General features: G+C 36.2%; 1 protein-coding gene across 1 annotated transcript; it reads left to right on the forward strand.

The window, feature by feature from the left end:
* Positions 1 to 1,059: 1,059 nt before the first annotated feature.
* On the forward strand, positions 1,060 to 5,472 carry prdm14 (PR domain containing 14). Its single transcript, XM_033992870.2, has 8 exons — positions 1,060 to 1,687; positions 1,988 to 2,035; positions 2,138 to 2,298; positions 2,961 to 3,231; positions 3,784 to 3,986; positions 4,345 to 4,446; positions 4,588 to 4,807; positions 5,256 to 5,472. The coding sequence occupies exons 1-8, from the start codon at positions 1,060 to 1,062 to the stop codon at positions 5,462 to 5,464; spliced, it is 1,842 nt and encodes a 613-aa protein (XP_033848761.1). The 3' UTR covers positions 5,465 to 5,472.
* Positions 5,473 to 20,298: the final 14,826 nt, after the last annotated feature.

Raw genomic sequence — 20,298 nt, forward strand, 5'->3', positions numbered from 1 at the left:
AGTTCATGGTGGTTTAGAAAGTGTTTCCACTGTCTTCTGTGCCCTTAAGCACTTGTAGCACCCAGTTGGGCTGGATTCGAGTGATATTGGTGGAGTTACCCATGATCGCTGAGTGCAGATTCAGCAGTAAATTGGGGTGGATGTATTTTTCTTTTGTTTGTGTCCATGTCCTTTCAGTAAAATAGCTGCGGGCTGTTATTTTATCGAGCTTGTTAATTGTTTCTTTTTTGAGATGCCACAGCAATAGGAACTTATTGTTCTTGGGGCTATTGTTGATCTCACAGTGAAGTTTACGTTGTCCTTCCACGCCTAGATTTCAGATTGGTAATGCATTGGGGAAATTTAAAATTATAACTACCGTGACTAAGGATTGAGTCGTTTCAAATACATTCCACATATTCGAGTTTTTTTTTTCCTGTATGTTGGTCATCTATGGTTATTTTTGAGAATTGTGCTTAAACAAAATCCTAATAATTATATTATTTCAAATACGCATATTAAAATGAAATAGTAGGCTATCTATCTATTCATCATTTAATTGGTCAGATTAAACAACGTTACGTCTAAACAGAAAATTATCCCGATTAAATTATTAAACTAGAATCCTTTTTAAAAAAATAATAAATTGCATCCTCTCAATGCAATATAATTTCATATCATCCCATTTTGTGATTTGTTTAACTCAATGATTCTATAAAATGAATTAACATTTTTTGAGTTATGTTCCAAGTCTACAAATATAATCAAGGGGAAATATGATTCTAAAGACATTTTGTATTATTTGTCTAGCTGATGCTGTCGTTTTCGTTCGTTACGACTTTAAAATGTTGATCTCAGACAGCTATTATTAACACGTCCAATTGTGACTGTTCAAAATATTTCGATCACTTCATTGATTTTAATTACCGTGCTGATGTAAAACGAAAAAAGTACTACTACTACTAATGTATATATAATTTTTTTTTTTTTTTTTTTTTTTTTTTTTTTTACAGATATCAAAGGTAACATCAATAACCCATCATTTCTCTTGGATACCCATCCCATTGCCCTCTTCTAGGGATGTCTTTGTCAATTTCAAGCAATCCTACAGTGAAGCATAAGAGTTACCATTTAGAAACTCTTCAAGGCAGCCCAGTTAGAATACCGGGTTACTATTCCACAGTGTTGCCCGGCACGCAATACATGGATGTCTTCAGGAGCACTCAGAACACCTTCCACCCCCTAAAGTCGTTAGGACAGCTTGTTACTGACACCAGTGCAGTTATACCTTTTAATTTCAACGCAACTCCATCCTTCCTCAACCACCACCAGACCCCAACTCTGCACGAGCAGATCTACAGCATGTTACCATCAAGGCTGCCATTCCATAACAAGCTACAGCCTGGTATCCACAACCACATCTGCCCAAAGAACGAAGAAGCTGCTCTGAGGGTCACAGCGCACCCTGTTGGTTCTTCATCTGAATTCACTACACCTCTGAGTGATAAGTCGTCGGCATCCTCTTCGTCTCCCTTAGGCAAAGAAAAGGATTTCCATCGGCACGACAGGGGCCCGAGAGTCGAGAAAGAACACACTTTCAATTTCAGCGAGGAAGACCTCTTTGCAGTTTTGTATGGTTATTCCAAAGCTGACAGAGAACAGTCCGTTGGTCATGCCATCTCCGGGCTCAGGTTTCCCGAAAACACAGGTATATCTTTACTTAATCTAAATATTGCACGCTTATCCTTGATTACGGTCAATTCAATGGATGAAATATAGACCAATAGCTGTCTGTTCTGAACATGTAATTTGTGCCATTAGAGGTTGTTGGAAAGAAAATACACCATATATGAAATACTGATATAGGTGTTCTCGGCAGTGACTATAATATATTTAATAACTTCTTATAATATTCACGGGAAAAAAAATTCCGGATAAGTTTGACATTGACATTTAAAACGGAGTCCTATTCGTTAAACACAATATGTTCTATTTATTCCACTTTCAGAATCCCAGTGTCACCTCTTGGATGGAGAATCTCTCAAGCTTCCAGAGGGTGAGTAGATAAACATAATTTAAACGTAAACATTACGTTTAAAGATAGCAATACCCTTATGTTAAATTAACTTGACATTAATACACGTTGTTTCTCTCACAGGTCTGTCAGTTCTTCAGACGGCATATGGAGGAGTCCCACAGTACGGTGTTTTCTCCACTATAAACATAATTCCAAAGGGGTTCCGGTTCGGACCGTTCCAGGGCAAGGTGGTCAACACCAGTGAAATCAAAACATATGATGACAATACGCTCATGTGGGAAGTAAGTCAAAATAATTCACACAAAGAAAAAAACACTTGCCTGATAAGACCGTATCACCAGTTGCTATCACATTAGAATAGATGTAAATACAATATTTACACCTGAATACACAATTTATATTTGAATTAAGGTTGGAGTGCTGTCTAGTGTAATGTATACATGAAGCAGGTGAGTGCTTTTCCATAACGGTAAAGATAACTGTAAATAGTATTTGCAATCAAATGTAAAAGCAGAAAGGTAGGGTACCGGTGAGATTTATACTAACGTGTCATAGTCTTTATAGTAGTTTTATAGTTTTAGAAGTGTTGGTATGGAAGCTATCGGTATAGGCCTTTGTACACATTTCGTCTCTAAAGGAATATTTTATTTGGTTTGGGGTCAAACATAAAGTCGTTTCTTGTCACGTCTTTCTCAACTAGTGTGACTTGGCAGAAATGGGAAAACAATAATTTAGCATGCATTAAATGTCTTGGTTGTCAGGGTTCACAAACTATGTCCCTTCATGCTAACCGGTAAAATTATTGCCACCACAGTGCTGAATTCAGACCACGCCGGTTACCCAGTTCAGTATTGCAGATCTGCGTACAATGCTAAATGCTTCAAATATCTTGTAATAGACCTAGGCTATTGTGTATTGAATATTCTAATTGTTTTTCTTGTAGATTTTTGAGAATGGTCTACTGAGCCATTTCATAGATGGCAGAGGATCGTTGGGCAATTGGATGTCTTTGGTGAAATGTGCCAGATTTCCAGAAGAACAGAACCTCGTAGCTGTCCAAAGCCAGAGTCAGATTTTTTACGAGACGTGCAAAGAAATTCGCCCAAAGCAGGAGCTGCTGGTCTGGTACGGCGATTGTTACCTACAGTTTCTGGGAATCCCGCTAACATTAAAGGAAATGACCGACGGAAAGAGCGCACAGCACCAAACTGAAGGTTAAATCACTTAAATGATTTTTTCAAAAAAAAAAAAAAAATATCTAGATGATTATACTAGTGGGGCTTGACCTAGGAATTTGTTGTGTCAGAATGACATTACCTGGCTAAGGGGTTGCTAAAAGGGTCTTTATTTGAATATTTGAAGCGACTCCTATAACGTGCATTAAAGACCCAATGGTGTAGATTTCTGTGATGAGACTTAAGGCTAGTGTAACAAAAGTGAACATGAAATATGGTTATAGTTATAGGTAATACTAGGCCAACGGCTGCAACCAGACTGCTAAAGCCTCTTAAAAAAATGATTATGATTTAATATATACTAAAATGGATGTATAAAATTGTAAAATCGTGCATGAACTTAAAAATTAAAATATTTTAATGTTATAAGTTGATATGGCTGGTTTTCCTATTCCCTACAAAACATGCTATTATTATATTATTTTATTGTCCAGCTTTACTTGGACCTACTACACACACTGACATGTACATTGCACTGCATGACATGGACTTGTTTCCTTTTAATTTATTGTATTTGTTTATGTTTTGCAGATTCCGTGGAAGGTTTCAAGTGTGAGCGATGTGGCAAGGTGTTCGCCTACAGGTATTACAGAGATAAGCATTTGAAATACACCCGCTGTGTGGACCAAGGAGACAGAAAATTCCCCTGTAACCTGTGTACCAGATCCTTTGAAAAGAGAGACCGACTCAGAATTCACATTCTGCATGTACACGAGAAACACAGGCCACACAAAGTAAGTTACTGGATTGTGTAATAGGTATGTTGAAAATACTGTGTGCAACATGTTGTTACACAGCTCACATTACGAAATAGGGTTACCACGGAAGCAAAAAAAACTGGGGTATCAGATCTATGGCAAAAATGTATTGAACCTCTTAGAATTATTGAAGATGCAATGACAATTATTTTTAATCTATAGTCAGCTTTATAACCCCTCCCGTGAGGTCTATTGATATGTTGTTGCTTAAGTTAGACAGTCAGATAGAATAATCTTTATGCAAGCATCAGCTACAGAAACTGTCCTCCCACTTTTGAAACCAAATTTAAGCCACTGCTTCTAACAGTACCCATATTGTATTTGTTTCCTGCAGTGCTCTGTGTGTGGAAAGAGTTTCTCTCAGTCCTCAAGCCTGAACAAACACATGCGTGTGCACTCGGGAGAACGGCCCTACAAATGTGTTTATTGTAACAAGGTAAGTCTTTCAATATCTAGCAATTCAACAAGGTGCCTTCGTTAGAATAATGCACTTACATTCCACAGAAAGTAGCCTCTATGTGCCGAATCCTAATGCCCACATTGCCTTATGAACATTCTCTTGTTTCAAAATTTGAAGGCTTTTACAGCTTCGAGTATCCTGCGCACTCATATCCGACAGCACTCGGGTGAGAAGCCATTTAAATGCAAGCATTGTGGCAAAGCCTTCGCCTCGCACGCAGCGCATGACAGTCATGTGAGGCGCACCCATGCCAAAGACAAGCCTTGCACGTGTGATGTTTGTGGGAAGAACTTTCTGGAACTGCAGGAGCTCAAATACCACATGAAGCTTCATACAGGTGAGGGTCCATTTTTTTTCAGGTCATTTTAAATGTATGAAACTGCAATAAGAATACATTTTACTGATATATTTTGAGGAAGCAATAGTTGTTTCTGCTTTTGTTTTGTTTTTACAAATAAATAATAAAGTACATATGTTTTATATACTGCCTTGTTGGGAGTTTTTCAGTTTGGATTACACGTGAATTAATTTTTTATTCATTGTTTTACCATTTGCATGTGGTGGACATACCATTTAATTTGAGAGTATTCTTGAGTGCAGCAACCTGCAAAGGCAAACATTTGAGAAAGTTACTTAGCTAATAAATAAGCATTTTAAACAATGTGGGTTACACAATCGTTGAACTGTCCCCATTTAATTAGTATTAAATACATATTAACACTTCTGAATATTAGTAGATATTCATATTTTAAATTGTTGTTTATTTTTACTCGCATACTGTGCAGATAGACCACTGGTAGATTCATCCATGACACCAGACTTGCACAACACATCAACAACTACAAATGAATCTATGGATGGAGATGAGCTTTACACCATAAACCAAGACGGCAGGAATGAACAAAATGCATGTTTAGAAGAAGATAACTACACATACAGATCAAATGCTACAATCACAGTGCTTCACCCAGAGGGCTACAGGCCCTGGAATTAAATATCAGAAATCTCTTTATTTATTATTTTCAGATGCTTCTAACAATATATACTTTTAGAAAGGATAATATTTCATGTTAAAACTGTAAATGTAAAAACAATTCTGAATTTATTATGTATTGTATTTTATTTATTTCTCGTCTGTTTTGAGTTTATATGTTTTTTTTTTTGGGGGGGGGGGTCTTCTTGCAAAAATATGTATTTATATTGTAAACATTAGATGTTTTTCCAGAAGCCGTGGCCGATATGGCTTGCCACAATTTAGTTACTAGCTGGAATGTTATTAATTTTGCACATAGTTTTACTTACTTGTTTTAATATCAGATTTTGTAAAACTACAACATTTATTTGCACAAATAAGATTTCAATTGAATTTCTTAATGCACACGAACAAATTAACTACTGTGTTGTGAATATTTAGTTATTTGTAAAACTTTTGAAGTCTTTTGTATTTTTAATGTGCATGTTATGCATTAGCATAGGAGAATACTTACAAAATGCTCATAGCATATGGCTAGTGAAAGATTTATTAAAATAACAGATAAGCTCAGGACACTATGCAATCATTCATTACCTCAATTACATTGTGTGTTCCGTGTACACATCTTTAAATGTCTTTAGATCATTGTTTTCTTGTTCTTTGTGTGTAAATGTAAAGTTTATGTCCATTACAAACTACAGCAGTCACTTAAAAATGGACAGTTTGATATATTGCAAGCAGTTGTAAATATTCATTTTATAGATATGTATTAAGTCAAACTGTAAGGCATGAATAAATAATTATATCTGCAATGTTTTTTTAAGTGTAAAAAGCAGGCAACAAAAATGACTATATATATACATATATAAATGTATTCTATTTATGATTTTCTTTACATTTGAAAACTGGCAACCTTTTAACTTGTAAATTATCATTTTATTTGTTCAATACTGATGGTAGAAATGTGCTTTGAACAATTCTCAGAAATAAAAAATGCCTGTTTAAGTGCAGCCCGACTACTGCTTGTTTAATTTATCGGTGCATTAATACTTTTGAATGTGCCAAGGGACAAATGTATGTATTTTTAAAATATTTAATAATAAACTACAACACCAAATCATTGAACAGTTGTCATCGTACAAACATTTCAGAACTGGAGACGGCAGTAATCACATTTTGTTTACTTAATATAAAATAATGAAATATTTCATATATATTATTATATACAATTTATGGTAGTATAATAGTTTCAGTATATGGTATTTTACAAATGGTGGGACTTAATATGCATAGCTAGCAAATCTATTCCTCATCATTAATTTAACCTTTGTGACTTGGTAACCCCACATAATGACATAAATCTGAGCAAAGCTACCTATTTGGGAATGATGTCGTATGGTTTACAAAAGAGTCTAAATAAGAAGAGGTCATAAAATTGTTCTGCACCCTGATTCATGTCACTATACGTGTGTGTGTGTGTGTGTGTGTGTGTGTGTGTGTGTGTGTGTGTGTATTTTGAATGGATGTCAAACAATAGTTTTCTGTTCCCCTTTTGAAAGTTAGTCACCAGTTAGTAAAACAAAAACATTTTGTACACCAATTCTTTTTTTATGCTTTTAAAAATCATTGTGTAAATCCTGTCAGAGTTGCAACCCACATTATATTTGTTTTACAGCCAGAACCATTACCATCTAAATTTCATAAATCAGCTCATTTGCCTGTTGCTCTTAGGACGCCACATACAACTTTAAACAATTTCTTCATAAAACCTTTCTGTACACCAGAAATGGCCTAGGAAACGTGATAAAATAAAAAAAAACATACTTTTCTGATTGATAATTAAAAAAAAACCTTGCTATCTCAAAAGCAAATACAACATTTTCTTTATTCATTCCCTTTATGCATATGAGTTTTTCATAGTAGTGCTAGAAAAGCAACATTATTTTAACAAATTTTAACCCTGTAGTCTTTAGATTGATAGACAGATAGATACAGTACATAGATAGATAGATAGATAAATAGATAGATTTTAAGAACACTTTACATAAATACAGATATTAAATAAAAACAGAAATATAGAAACTCCTAAAAACAGAGTGCAAAAATGTAACCAATACAGTACAAACAAAACAAACCATTAAATGTGTTCTTTTAATTTGAAAATCCTCACAATAAGTTTGTATTGAGCAATGTGGCAGCAAAGCAGTGGTGAAGGCTTGGAAAGTGGGTTTCCCCTCACTTGATGGGTGATCATGTTTGCTCTGTGTCTTTAAACATCCTGTTGTCATGCTGCTCCAGGCTAAAGAGAGGCCCAAATCAAATGAGAGGAGGGCTGGAGAGCTGCTGTGTTTTCTTTAAACTTTCATCTGGCACACTTCCCAAAGGATTGCTGTAGATGTGAAAAGCAACTTACATTAAAGGCAGCGGGAGCTGTTTGCCAATTAAAGCAGGAATATTCATGAAAGTGCGTACTGTAAAGGAGGGGGTATATTTCCACAGGGATTGCCTCAGCTGTTTTGACTAGGTCTTCCCAACCTACTATGCCCATTATGTTACATTTTATAATGAGAGAGTACACACACCCCTGTGACCAAAAGTTATCTTGTAAAACAGAACAGTAACATCATTATTTAATCAGGTCTGCTTTATTCTTACACGCAGAACATATAATTTGGTTTATAGTCCATATTAATCCCACCTCAGCCACTGACTCATTGTGTGACCCTGAGCAAGTCACTTAACCTCCTTGTGCTCCGTCTTTCGGGTGAGACGTAATTGTAAGTGACTCTGCAGCTGAGGCATAGTTCACACACCCTAGTCTCTGTAAGTCGCCTTGGATAAAGGTGTCTGCTAAATAAACAAATAATAATAATAATAATAATAATAATAATAATAATAATAATAATAATAATAATAATAATAATAACAATAATAATAATAAGCATTGTATTGCTACTTGTGGGAAGATTAATAGATGATCAATTTTGTATCTTTAACAACAGTCAAAGCATAACAAAATGCATAGAGAACCTTATTTAAAAATTAAAAAAAAAAACATATGCTAAAGTAGTTTGGGAATTGATCGCACTATGTAGAAAGCATTATACACTATTGTTAAATATTTACAAAAAAACTACTTAAAATGTAATAGGTCACAAAGCCCTAACCACATTGCTAACTTACACCAGTGCTTTTCAAAAACAGACAAAATGTTGACGTTAAAAGCATCATAAAATAATCTCCTACATGTACCTTGCAAAATAAGTTTTCTTGTGAGTTCTGTAACATTTGAAATAATAAAAAAAATTGTGCAAAATAAGCACAGTGGAAAATGATGTGTACATATGGCCATTCCCAAGCCACAGGGGTAAATTATACACTTAAAGAGAAGGTCTTACTGAATAAGTTCTAATAATAATTAAGTCAACCCTAAGTATTGTACATTTACTTAAATAATGTGACTTATTGTGGATGATTGTCATCCATAACTTAATTGAAAAATCATAGAAATCCATAAAATGTGTCATGCATTAGTAAACCTTTTATACCAGCTATAGATAATCAGCCATTAAATTTAAAAGCCATCAATTCCAGAATCTTTTTTTTCACTTTTTGCTTTTGATGGTGTTAACTACTAACTTAAAACAGACAATGGGATCAGAATGAGAAGGAATGAGACTAGCCATTCTTTCAAGGCATGGCAGCACAGCAAATGTTACCATGTCTACAATAGAGGGGAGAAGCCAACATGAAGAAGAGTGAAAATTAACAATGCACAGCACCAAATGACAATAGATTGAGAACAATAAGGTTGTTCTGCAGCAAAGAATGGTGAGTGCTGGAAACAAAGGCTGTCCTGGTGACATCTGCTGCCCTTTGATTGTTCCATCATGTTACCAAATGTCCAAATTTGTTTTTCAGAGGTCCTGGGCAGCCATTCATGGCCCTGCATGGCAAAGTTGAGGCATAGATGAGGCAGCTAAAATATATTGATAATCTGGGTTTAACTGACCCATAAACAATTTAAAGCATTGACCTATCCTATCTCCCTAGCAGTGTTATGACTGACAAGTGAACTTGAGGGTACTTGGCAAAAAAATAAACAGTTTTGAATACTCACCAAAGCCTCTTTAGGAACAGTTTAACTATTCAAAATATTCCTAAAAAAGCAGTTATATAATACATAATGATATTTTTATTTTTACTTTGTCAAGTGGCTCAAAAAAAGTACTTAAATCCATATGTTTATCCATGTGTATCTATATATTTAGAATTTCCCTAAATATTAAAGAAGACCCTGTGACCTGTTTCTTTATCCATTGAAAAAGCGTCAGTTCTTCATTAAGACATTTTGATGAATACGTGTGGACTGTCATATGCCATTTAAAACTTCAGTCATCATTTTTTTATATGAATTGAAAACCCATGAGGGCAGGGCCAGTATGTTTACTCATTTAGCAGATATATGGATATTTACATAATTACAGTGAAATTGAAGTCACTTGTTATAAAGGTTTAACATAAAGGAGTGGACTGAGTGATTGAGTGGAAATTAACTTGATATAGATGTCACAACATGGTCTTTTATCAGTGCTATGTTATTATATATATATATATATATATATATATATATATATATATATATATATATATATATATATATATATATATATATATATATGAACCCATACAATTTAAAAGTTATTAATAACAACACACAATTAGAACACACATTAAAATATATAATTGATCAGAGTGTAATATGATTCCTGTGGTCTTGGATTCATAGAAATTCTACATGTGTACATAAGCTTCAATAACATTTACAAAAACTATTGAATTACTGACACTTATTATGAAGTATAATCCATAAATCAAAAACCTTCTAGGGATGCAGAATACAAAAGGTCTTGAAAATAAAAAGGAGACGCTATAATCTAAACCAGTACATGACAACTTTTCTGAGAAAAACAGAAAAGGATCACAGTACAATGGACTCGCCATGCAAAGTTAATATTCACAATGACTGGTTAAACACAATAGTATTGGAAGATAGTCAAGGGGGAAGTAATGAATAGGTCAGAGGTTGCCATTCATTGGACTATTTAATTGCACCCAACAGTCCAAATGCAAGAAATATATGATCTTAAACAACTGCGTGCCTAAATCAGCCATCAATGGCAGTCCCTCCCAAGTATCCTGCCATTTAATGCACACAGATAATCACTACAGGGAGGTATCTCGATATAATGGTTTTATAAAGATAGCTTTTTAGCTTTAGTTTTAAAAATCCCACCTTCTGTCAATAGGAAATGCATACGCTAAACACAAAGGCGTGGTAAAACCAGTTCTACCAGCACGCTGTGTGATTACTTGATTTAGACCCCAGCTTTGCTGGCACTATCTGAATTTTTATACTTGAGTTTATAGACATTGATTTCCCAGTTAAAATCCCAATAGCGCAAGCTGTTGAGTTTCACCCCTAGCTGTGCTCAGGAGATCAATGTTTTTTGTGTGTGTGTGTGTGTGTGTGTGTTTATTCTATTAATGATGACAAATACAAGGTTTAATTTTACACTGATTTATATCATTGCTGTGTGCTTTGAGACCATTAAGTGTAGTAGAAATAATGCAAGAATTAATATAGTTTAGAAAGGGAAAATTATAATGTGATGATGAAGAAAATCAAATGTTGGCACAAATGTTTAGAAAATACTTTGTTATGATCAAAAATGCACTATCTGGACCTAGAGAGCTAATTCTCAGGTATACAGTTGTAGTCAAAATTTGAAATACTCCAATGGAAAGTTTTAGAAATTTCTCAAAAACAAATAATTATAGGAGAAATCTTGTGTAGCAAATGTTTTGCTTTTGTGGATGAGGAAAAAAAAGTTGCAAGAAATAGATGTCTGCAATTATTTATTTCAGCAATTTTTTTTGCAAAACTCCAAAAATGCTAATCACCTTTCGCAATAATAACCTCTTTTAAACAATTAGGATATTTGTCAATGAGCTTTTGGCATGATTCTTTAGTGATTTTTTACCATTCTTCAACGCAAAATTGTTCCAGTTCATTCAAATTCCGAGGACTTCTCTTGTGCACAGCCTTCTTCAACTAATACAAAAGATTCTCAATTTGATATAGATGGGGACTTTGACTAGGCCATTCCAGAACCTTGATTTTATTTTTATTTAACCATTCTGGAGTAGATTTTGATGTGTGCTTTGGATCGTTATATCATTGTTTTGGAATGTCCAGTTGCGCTTTAAACCAAGTTTTCTAGCGTAAGGTTTCAGATGATTGGTCAATATCTTTTGGTATGCTATGGAATCCATTTTACTATGTATTGGAACTAAATTTCCTGTGCCATTAGACGAAAAACAGCCCCATAGAAGGATATTACCACCTCCATTCTTGACAGTAGGTATGGTGTTCTTTTCTTTGTACGCCTCACCAGATTAAATAGCTGACCAAATAGCTCGGTTTTTGTTTCATCACTCCACAAAACCTATAATGTGTATAATGTGATATCTTGTAACAATTGTAAGTTGCCCTGGATAAGGATAATATCATACAGATATCATAAAGAATAATAATAACAATAATAACTCATATCCATCATTCACATGCCATTTTGCAAACTTTAAGCGATTGTCCTTGTGACATTTTCCCAAGAGTGGCTTTTTCCTTGGCCGGTGACCATTGAGACCTTCACCATGCAATACTCGACCTATGGTTGAAATTGAAATGGAAACCCCAGTCCCACTTGCACTTTGAATATCTTTGGCAGTCAATCTTGGATTGTTATTAACCTTCCTCACAATTCTTCTACTTATTCTTGGTGAAAGAACCTTCTTTCTTCCAGATCGAGGGAGCGTTGTGACAATACCATGTCTTTTGAACTGGGATACTGAAATGCTTAGAAATCTTCTCCAGCTTTATGACAATAAATCATTTTCTGCCTAAGATCTTCAGATAGCTCTTCACTTTTTCCCATATTGACTTATTGGTAATGACAGCAATCATCCTATGCCTAACCCTTTATACTCTCTAAGAATGTTCACCTACAATCCACCATTTTCTAGACTTTTCTAGAATTAGGTTCTGCATTATCATATTGAAATGTCTAGCACCTTGTAGACAATACTATCATAGAATGAAAGGGTTTGAATACCTTTGAATTAGCATTTTTGAAATAAATAATTGTAGACATCTATTTCTTGTAACTTTTTTTTTCTTTGTCCACAAAAGAAAAACTTTTACTACAAAGGAGTTTTCCTAAAATTCTGTGTTTTTGAGAAATTTTGAGAAATTTCCATTGGGGTATGTAAACTTCTGACTACAACTGTATATTATGCAGCAAGTTCAGAGTAGTTTACATAGAAAGTGTGTAATTAATAGAAGACATTGAGATAATTCAATAAGGTTCAATAACTACTGTAAAAATAATAGTATTTTTTTAAATTAATTTACCAAACTAGTAGTCCAGTTTATATCAGCTGTGTGAATATTTTTTGAGGGCTGTAGGTTTTTTTTTCTCTCTCTCTCTCTTCTATTTGTTTCTGGCAAGAGTATGATGATCCTCCCAGGAGAAGCTTCACTTTTCAATGTGTTTGACCCACAGACTCTCTCTAAGTGGCTACCTGTCAGTTCTTATTTCAGCCATACCTCAGTATGTACAGGAGTGCTGACCACTGCCTGATATATTACCTGTATTGATTCCCTAATAGCTGTCAGCATGGAGAAGCAGACTATTCTAAGACAGCCTTTAGGCTCTTAGCTGAGTGGGATCATAAATTCCCCCATTAAAGGTCCTTCATTCAATAACACTTTTTTTTCTTTCTTTCAGAAAAGTGAAATAGTCAACTTTATCTTTTTTTTTAACTTAAGTAAAACACTTCATTATTCCACTGTTTTATTTCCATAATTGCATCGGAGGAAATGACCTACAAACGATTAGAAATTGGAGGCTGTGGGTATAGAATAAACATATTTGTATTCTTATGTATATAACCTTGAAAATGAATAAAACAATAAAAAGAGTGAAATGTTGGTAGCACAAATTCTACACCCAACATCCCTCGTCTTTACAGTACTGCATATAGCGACAGTAACATTGCTTAATTTAAAAATTCACAAGCCTTATATGAACCCATTTTAACTCACACGCTTATGCAAATAATGTACAGAAAACAGGCTGACCAAATAAAGCTGGAATCTTCAGCATGTTTGTTTTTGAAACAGAATAGCAGCATTGGTACAGAAATAATGTTATGCACCTGTAGGACAGCCACATTACACACTTTAAAAGAGATTGTTTACTGGATAAATAGAAGATCAAACAGAATAGATCTTATGTCTATTGCTAACAGGAAAGAGGGCCAGATGACTGGAGTCTGAGGGCAGATGGTGAGTGACTGACCACTGGATTCCCTGATTAAATGCTGGGATTACATCCCAATGGGGCAACGTACCTTCACACATCTTGAGCACAGAGCAAGGTAAGGATTTTGAAGGAAGTTTTTGTTAATCCATCGTGTAAACCAATTACAACACTGATTCTGTTTTCTCTGTTTCTTTTGCACATCTTGGTTACTGTTCTACCTTTGTATACCTGTAACCTTTCCTTTAGCAATGTTGCATTCCCGTTGTGATGTTTATGCTATGTTCTCACAACAAATTACAAAATTAAATATATGCTTCATGTACATTATTTATTGAAATATAATAAAACCTGTATTTTTCTTTCAATATATATTGTATTTACTATTTTATGTACATGTGAGGAGATGTTTTATGGACATGGTAACACGATAATTCAAAATACAGTTAATAAAATAAACTATTAGAAAATTAAATCAATACCACAAAATGTGTTGCAGAAAAAATGTTATTCAGAATAGTATGTTGTTAGGTGCATGTATTTATTTGTTTGTTTGTTTGATTATCTATTCCAGTAAACAATTTACACTATTATTTATAAAACATAGAAATAACATGTATCATATTGGAATCTAGTGACATGCAACTTACAGAATGTTGTAACTGGGTAGAAAGGAAAAATTAAATAAATAAATAAATAAATAAATAAAGAGCACATGTGTTATAATGAACAATAGTCACCATAAGGTAGAACTAGGTCATTTAAAACCACAGGCTAAGCAAATGTAAATGTGTCATAAACAGAGGTAGGTACCTGAGGCTATCAAATTTAAAATGGGTCTTATACATTTTACTTTTTGTGACTCAGAAGTACTAACTTCCTCCTAAAAAAAGGGGAGGACTTTTTATCAGTTCTTAATGACAACCAAGTGCTTTTTATTATGAATTATTCTGGCCTGCAGTGTTATTGTGGTTTACCCACCTTCCAAAATGAACTTCACATATTGCTCACTGATACTAACCTGGACCCAACACCTGTGCACATTGTTTGTTTGATATGTTTTATTAAATCTGTGGCTATTGTATGAGGTAAGTACTGTTAGCTTTGGCCCCAAAAGCAGAAACCAATGCAAACCAGCTAGAAGATTAAAAAGCAGTACATAGGGTTTTCTGGTTGCTGGTGGAATCACAACAGGGTCTCCAATTACTTACAAAGCTCTAGATCCTGAAAGGTGGATTTAGGTTTGAAACCAACCTAGCTGACCACATTTTGGCGACTAACTATCGTTTTTTCTCTTAAAAGAAAAACTGACTGAGCATAATGTTTTTTTTTTTCTTATACTTGGTTATCAATGATGTCAACCTAGTCAGCTGTTTGTTTTTTTTTTTGGCTTTGAAATTATACATATATTATTCTAATCTTAAAAGGTCAATGCTTGTTTACATTTGTGAATAAAAACCTTTGCAAGCGTGTTTGTGTGTTTTATGCGCAACACTCTTTTGTTCCTCTTCCACGGCTATTTCAGCTTGTGTGGAAAGAAGAGCTACAGGGGCATTAAGTGAAACAACTGAATGCATTTGTAGAGTTAGAGACAATATAGCCTGTACTCATCCCCACTGTGACTGTCTATACAATAGGCATCTTTTCTTTCTTTTTTTATTTGTTAAAGAACCAGCTGATTTGGAGATCCCCACAAAGAGACCATCACTTGGGTTCATGCTCTACATACATCACCACTGTGATTCTGAATGTACATATCAATTGCTGTGCCAGTCTCCTCGCCATGTTAAATCTGCTGTTGTAAATGCTTTCTATTTTCATGTGAATTCGGCTATTGTCAGATCATTCACTTTGACAGTGAGCAAGGCAATAACTAAGACAGTGCAATAGGTTATCCAGCCCACATACTGCTGGCTTAAAGGGGATGGAAGGTCACCTGGTTAAAACAATAGACAACACCACTGAGTAGGTTCATTACCCACACAGCTAAGATGGTTTTACATTTCAAACTAAATGTCCCCAAACATTTTCTTACTTTTAACACTTGTCCTAAACTACTCCTTTTAATGTGACTGACAGCTATCAAAACCTGGAAAGTTTATTTTCATTGACCTAATCTGTTTTTGCATGTTGTTAACAATATATAATATTTACTTATCAACTCATCAGGAACCCCGCTGTAATATGCAGTTTGTGTAAGTAGTGTACAAAAATAGAATCAGTAAATAGAATAAATAATTCAGCAATGTACAGCACAATAAATATTTTAAGATTAAGCTTTTTATGTAGTTATTTGTGTATATATATATATATATATATATATATATATATATATATATATATATATATATATATTACATGAATTCAGTTTAGCCTGTATTTTTTGTTCTAGCTTAAATAATTTTCTTTGAATTTGTGTGTCCTACTATATAGGTGAAACATGAAGTACAATTAATGGCATTTAATTTAATTTTATGTTATTTTTGTTTGTATTTTTTATTTATTTGTGTTCTTTAGCCTGTTTGTCGTTCACTTTATTTTGTTAATATCATTTTCATTATTCTACTGGAAAGAAATTCTTGATACAGACCATAGTGTTAAACATAACCCAGTGCGTTGTAGTGAATGTTTCACAATAAGCCCTAAGTAAAGAAATCCTTATGGTCCAAAGCTTTTACAGTAAAGAGTAACATGCATCCCCATGCTCCAATGACATGACATTTCAGGTTCTAGAAGACTAACCCACATTATCCTTCATAATCCCTCCAGCTTTACATTTAAATACATAGCAATTGGAATCTTCAAAGCCTGGGGCAAAAGGACCTGATTGACCTTCCTTTCTCTTAACTCTCAGTGCAAACAGTTATTAGAATATTTTAATAAAATTGTTGATTTACCAAGGCCCGTTTTGAGGGTTAGCAGTCCAGAGGTCTGAACTGGATTAGCTAAAAAGCACTTAGGTCTCTCCACCTCTGATAGCATTACTGCAAGAGTAGAAGGCTAATAATCAATTCCCCAAGGCCCAATACCCTGATAAAAGCTTGCATATGCTCAGGTATTACACTGCAGCTTATGACCATCGGCACTGACCACAGTAGTGTAGTCCAGCTGATGGATGGAAAAGAGGTTGGTCAGCAATGAACCCATCAATACCTGTCGCTCAGATTTAACAAAGCTTACTGAAATGCAGTCAGAAGGCCTGCGAGTTTATCTATTTGTTAGTCCCCTCCCCCACCTCCTACTTTTGGCACATTGTCTCTTCTAATCAGGCCTCCAGGTCTTTGTGTGATAGATGCCTGGAAATAGAGGCACAAGCAGATTTACAGGTGATCGTGACAATGGCTATGATAATGACTGCAGGGCAGCGCTGGGGGCTGATGGGTTAATGTGCAAAAGCATCCTTCCCAGTATTAAATGCTTCCTAATAAGTCCTGCCACCAGACAACTTTGTGCTCCATATCCTGCTGTGAAGGTCAGTGTAATCTGCCCTATTATGGAAAAAGAACAATGAGCTGCAAGCTATCTCATTTTTAAATGTCTTCCTAAATCGCTTTCAGAACGAGAAACATATAACAATACTGAGCATCCAGGTATCGAATCCCTGTTTTAAGTTATCAAAGTGGGTCAATCTATAAAGCAAGTGTATTGTTAATGAACACATGTGAAATGTTCAATGAATGAATGTTCAATGAATGAATCATATGCTATTTAGTTCAGATATCTGTAATAACATTTGCATGACAGACACTATACAGTGACATTCAAAAGTGGGTTAACTAAGCAGTTAAATACTGTAACTGGTATTTGTAGAATGCTGACTTCTCTGGATAACCCCATCCAGGTGGAATACACCTGTGAGTGATGCTAGCTGGTCTCTGACCTTGAGGCAAGGCTGGCTGGACTGCACAGAATGATAGAAGTGGAAGATTTTATAGAGAAGTCTTTTAGACACTTTGTACTCAAATTGAGGAGGGGGGCGTGAACAACAGTCAGTACCAGGTAGGGACTGGGTTATAGTGGGACTGAATAGAAGGAAAAGGAGTGCACCCTCTTCCAAAACAGCCACTGCAGAGCTGAGTGTTTCGATCAGGTTTGCTCCCTTCGGAGAGATGGCTTTACCGGACACTGCAAACACAGTGGAGGGTGTGGTGCGGGCCAGGGCACCAAGGTGCCGCAGCTCCCCATAGGGGACTCAGTCATGAGGAACATAGACAGTCAAGTGTGCAGCCATAATCCTGAGTCACGCATGGTGTGTTGCCTACTCAATGCCCAGGTGCACAATATCACAACACGGGTGGACAGGCTCTTAGCCTGGGCCAGGTAGGATCCAGTTGCTGTAGTTCAACTAGGAACAAATGACATAGGTAAAGAGTCAAGAGGCTCTATGTCGCAAGAGGTGGGGGTGTCACATGACTTCTAATCACACCTGGTACGTGGGTATATCAGGTCGGGTCTGCCCAACTACTACCCATGGCCACTGGTCCCATTGTTGAGCCAACGTGCCTCGTCCATATCTTCTGTTTCTCTGTATAAGAACTCACTCGCCTGGCAAAAGCGGCAGGTCTTTAGCACCTCTGTCATACCTGGCTTTGTCTCTTAGGGCAGCCTTTGCTGCTTGCTCCCCTACTTTGTCATAAGCCAGGGCCAGTCGTTTGTGGTGAGTCTGAACCCACTCCTCTGTGCTTACCTTTTCTTGGCAAACCCATACTCCCAGTGACACCTCTAATGGCAGTCGTGCATTGCGGCCGAACATCAGATACAAGGGTGTGTATCCGGTCGTTGCATGAACAGCATTGTTGTAGGCATGCATTCTTTCAGGTAATGCCGCATCCATTGACCTTGCTGCTCGGCCTCCAAAGTCCCCAGCATGTTCAGGAGGGTCTGGTTAAACCACTCAAAAGTCCAATTCCCTTGTGGGTGGTAAGGCGTTGTATGACTCTTCCTACAGCCACAATATTTGCAAAGCTCTGCCATCAGTGCAGGTTAAAATTCGGGTCTTGGTCTGAATGGAAGCGTTCGGGACACCCAAAAAGCTGGATAATGTGCTGCTAAAGTGCTTGTACAGTACTGCATGTTGTCTGGTCATGTGTCGGGATAGCCCAGGCATTCTTAGTGAACAGGTCTGTAGCCACCAAGATGTTCTGGAATCTATCAGTGGATCGACTCAAAGTAAGAAAGTCAATTGCAATTACCTCTAATGGAGCACGAGTGGTTACCGATGCCATTGGCGCCTTACTCTGTGGCCGCGCCTTTGTCAGAGTACAGTGCTCACACATTGTCAACCAGTGCGATGTATCTTTATCCATCCCAGGCCACTAGAATCCTCTCCGGACTCCATCACAAAGGTCCAATCGAGGCCACTGCAACAATACCCTGATTACTTCTCTGGATTCTCACTTTCGTTCCTCAACAATAGGTGCCTCCTTGCATCCTACATATAGTCATACCCACGATAGCATGAGGTCCGCCTTCTGGAGCACTTCCCACTGTTCAGGGTCCCATGATGATAACAGCACAGGGTATTTCACCTGCTCTACTTCCTGTAAGGGTAATCGGGACAGTTCATCAGCATTTACATTGACTTTGCTGGTCAAAACTTGATTTCATACTGATGATTTCCAAGGTGAGCTGCCCAACGCTGCTCGTTAGCTCCCAATTTAGCTATTTGAAGGTGGACTAATGGGTTGTTATTAGAGCTGTCACTCAATTAAAATTTTTGATCAGTTAATTTATGGGCATTAGTTGATTAATCAGTGTTAGGAAATGGAGTTCAAAATGCCCAGCCAAAAAACAATTCTGCCCGATTAAATTGTGAAAAAAAAAAATCCGCAATCAACTCTTTAGTTGATTAATCGGTCCGATTAATCTGTTAATCCCAGCAGTCCTAGTTGTTATCTGTATATACCTGGAATTTGGATCCCCACAAATAATCTTTGAATTTCTCAGTGACTGCCCACTTGAGGGCTATAAATTCCAGTTTAAACAAGCTGTAATTAGCATTGTTATGTTCAGTGAGATGAAAGCTTCGGCTTGCGTATGCCACCACTCTCTCCTGGCCATCTTGCACTTGAGCTAGCACTGCTCCTAGTCCCTTCTTGCTAGCATCAGTGTATAACCAAAAAGGCTGTGAAAAGTCTGCAAACGTGAGTACAGGAGCCTCCGTCAGTCTCTGTTTCAATGTCTGGAATGCTTGTTCGCAATCACTAGTCCAAGTAATATTGCAAACTTTCCTACCTTTCTTCGGCACACCGGTCAATAGTGCATGGAGTGGCCTCGCAATCTCCGCAAAACCTTGGATAAAGCAATGATAGTATCCAGCCAACCCTAGAAACGACCTCACCTGTCGTACTGTTTGTGGCACAGCCCAGTCTACCTTCTCAGGGTCTGGGGCTCCTCCTTCGGCGCTAACCACATGTCCCAGGAAATTCACATGTTTCTGAAATAGCCGATACTTCTCAGGTTTCAATTTTA

The sequence above is a fragment of the Acipenser ruthenus genome, chromosome 3 (genome assembly GCF_902713425.1).
Source record: "Acipenser ruthenus chromosome 3, fAciRut3.2 maternal haplotype, whole genome shotgun sequence".
Classification (NCBI taxonomy): Eukaryota; Metazoa; Chordata; class Actinopteri; order Acipenseriformes; family Acipenseridae; genus Acipenser; species Acipenser ruthenus.